This window comes from Cariama cristata, unplaced genomic scaffold, assembly GCF_000690535.1.
Source record: "Cariama cristata isolate BGI_N322 unplaced genomic scaffold, ASM69053v1 scaffold40001, whole genome shotgun sequence".
Taxonomy (NCBI): Eukaryota; Metazoa; Chordata; class Aves; order Cariamiformes; family Cariamidae; genus Cariama; species Cariama cristata.
This window is the reverse complement of record NW_009599474.1, coordinates 1-2,248: the sequence shown is the minus strand read 5'-3', so window position 1 is coordinate 2,248 and position 2,248 is coordinate 1. Positions and strand designations below refer to the sequence as shown.

General features: G+C 42.5%; 1 protein-coding gene across 1 annotated transcript; it reads right to left on the bottom strand.

The window, feature by feature from the left end:
• Nucleotides 1–343: 343 nt before the first annotated feature.
• On the bottom strand, nt 344–1,797 carry BAG5 (BCL2-associated athanogene 5). Its single transcript, XM_009709683.1, has one exon. It carries the CDS (start codon nt 1,795–1,797, stop codon nt 445–447), a length of 1,353 nt encoding a protein of 450 aa, XP_009707985.1. The 3' UTR covers nt 344–444.
• Nucleotides 1,798–2,248: the final 451 nt, after the last annotated feature.

Below are 2,248 nucleotides of genomic sequence, written 5' to 3'. Positions count from 1 at the left end.
GACTGCTGTGAAGTTGCCGGATGGAGCCTCATGCTTGAATAGTAATTTTCATGTCCAGTCTTCTTCAAATAGTTTTGCCAGTACCGTACCATAAGGACGTTTCCGCATCTTCGAAAAATCTGCATTCACTGAACATTGCACAAGATTATTAAAACAAAAACAGAAAAAAAAAAAAAGAAGCCATTTGATCAAGTATTAAGCTATTCCTTCAGAGAATCACACTTCTTTGCTTATAGCAATGACCAGAATTGCTGATGGTGTACTGACAGTTGCCATGGCAAGTGGGTGACTGCGTGGGATAGCAGACATATAGCCAAGTCAACTGCTTATGCAATCTCCGTGATTTAAGCAAGCACAGAACACACCACTTTTATTATGTGCTGCCAATGATCTGCATAAAGTGCCAAAGGAAAAAATGTTCTTCTGTGTTAGGCCATGCCTGTTTCAGTATTCCCATTCATCTGTTTTCATGTCCAGATAGTAAAGAATATTCTGCGCAAGTTTTACTGCTTGTTTTCTGGCAGCCTTACACCGCTCGTCACCTTGTGGATCAACAGCATCAAGTGCTAGAAGTTGTTTCGTAAGAAGTTCTTCCAATCTCATGTAATTTTTATCCGTTCTGTTTCCATCAAATGAAATCACCTCTTGCTGAATTTGAGACAAGTTTCCAAGAACAGTCCAAACTGCTTTATGAGACTGATGTTCAGCAGCAGTTTGCTCAGAATACATTTGCCTTTTTTCAAGTGCTTCCTTCAAATCAATATACGTTATAAGAGTCTGAACTTCTATTACTGCTCTTCTCCTGGCTTCTCTAATACAGGGATTTTTTCCTGGACTCACCTCATCTAAGTGGGCAATTAATCCCTGCAATTCTGCTTTGGATCCCAAATACAAATCAGAAGCATTCTCTGTTTTTAAAAGTAAAGAATTAACTTCCTTCATTTTCTTGCGGATCTCTTCTATTTTTAGAATGGACTGATTTTGTGCCAAATCATAAGCGTGAGTAGAATTTGCTTCTTCTTCCAAGTCCAGGTATTTCTGCAATTTATTGATCTCTTCCACTACTTCCTTTCTGTAATTTCTTATTTCTGTGCGACCACAGACATCTAAAGCATCCAAATCAGCAATGAGGCCTGTAAGCACACAGGATAGATGCCTGCAGGTATCATCACTACTCACTCCCATTAGAAGCGCAATAAGAGTTCCTCTTGCTTTGTTCACATCACACATTACAGAGTTAATTTTGGAGACAGAAGGATGTGCATCATTAGAGAGCGGCAGGGACAGCTGTTGCTTTACACCACTTTCTATAATCTCCTGAACAGCACATACTTTTGTCAGAGTGCGATATCTTGCTTTGCGTAAAGAAACTTTCCCTCCAGTTTTCACCTGGGTAAGCCTCAATACAATGTCCTGAATACCTTCTTCAAATTCCTCACTTATACAGTTACCTCCTTTGTAAAAAGGGGTAATCTCACGTTCCACAAGTGACTGTGCCTCCTTGAATATAGCCTCTATTTCCAGTCTGCGTGGATGGTTTGCATTTTGTTCCAGTTCCTTAAGAAGCCTCTCTGTTTCCTGAGCAGCTCGCTTTCTGGCTTGCTGAATATCCCCCTTTCCTTCAGTGTCTACAGAATCTATTTCAAAAAGCTGTTTAGTAAGACTCCTTTCTAATTTCTTGTAATCTCGATCAGTAGACAGACCACTGAAGACAATCACTTGTTGTTCAATCTCTTTGACTTCTTTCTGTATTTCATGCAACCGTTTTATGGATGGGTGTTGGTTACCCATATCCATTCTCTTCTTTCGTCCAGTTTCAGATGAACTACAAGGAAAGTGAGAACAAGACTTGTGATCAATAAAGTGCTATGCAAGCACGTGTCACAACTTTCAGGACATCCTGAAGCACTTCAGCATGACAGCTATTTTAAATATCGCTAGCAATACGAATAAACTACTTGGCTGATATTCCATAGCCATTCTTCTATTGCTTCACACCTCTTTCTCCCGCTCAGGCCCCAGGGGTGATGCTCTCATTACCACATGACCAGCTCTTAGCGCTGACCCACAACCTTCAGCCCTCCCTTCCCCACCTGCTCTGCACCTGAAGGCATCGCAGAACAAACCAGACACCCGCAGCCCAAGGGAAACACAGCGGCAAAACGGGACCGCCCCTGGGGTGCCACAACGCCAGGGCAGAGCTGCCTTCCCCCGCACAGGCCCAGCAGCAGACGCTCCCCCCTCAGCA

What these genes read in the sequence shown, in the direction of transcription:
- BAG5 (XM_009709683.1), bottom strand. Translation starts at nt 1,797, where the DNA reads ATGGATATGGGTAACCAACACCCATCCATAAAACGGTTGCATGAAATA.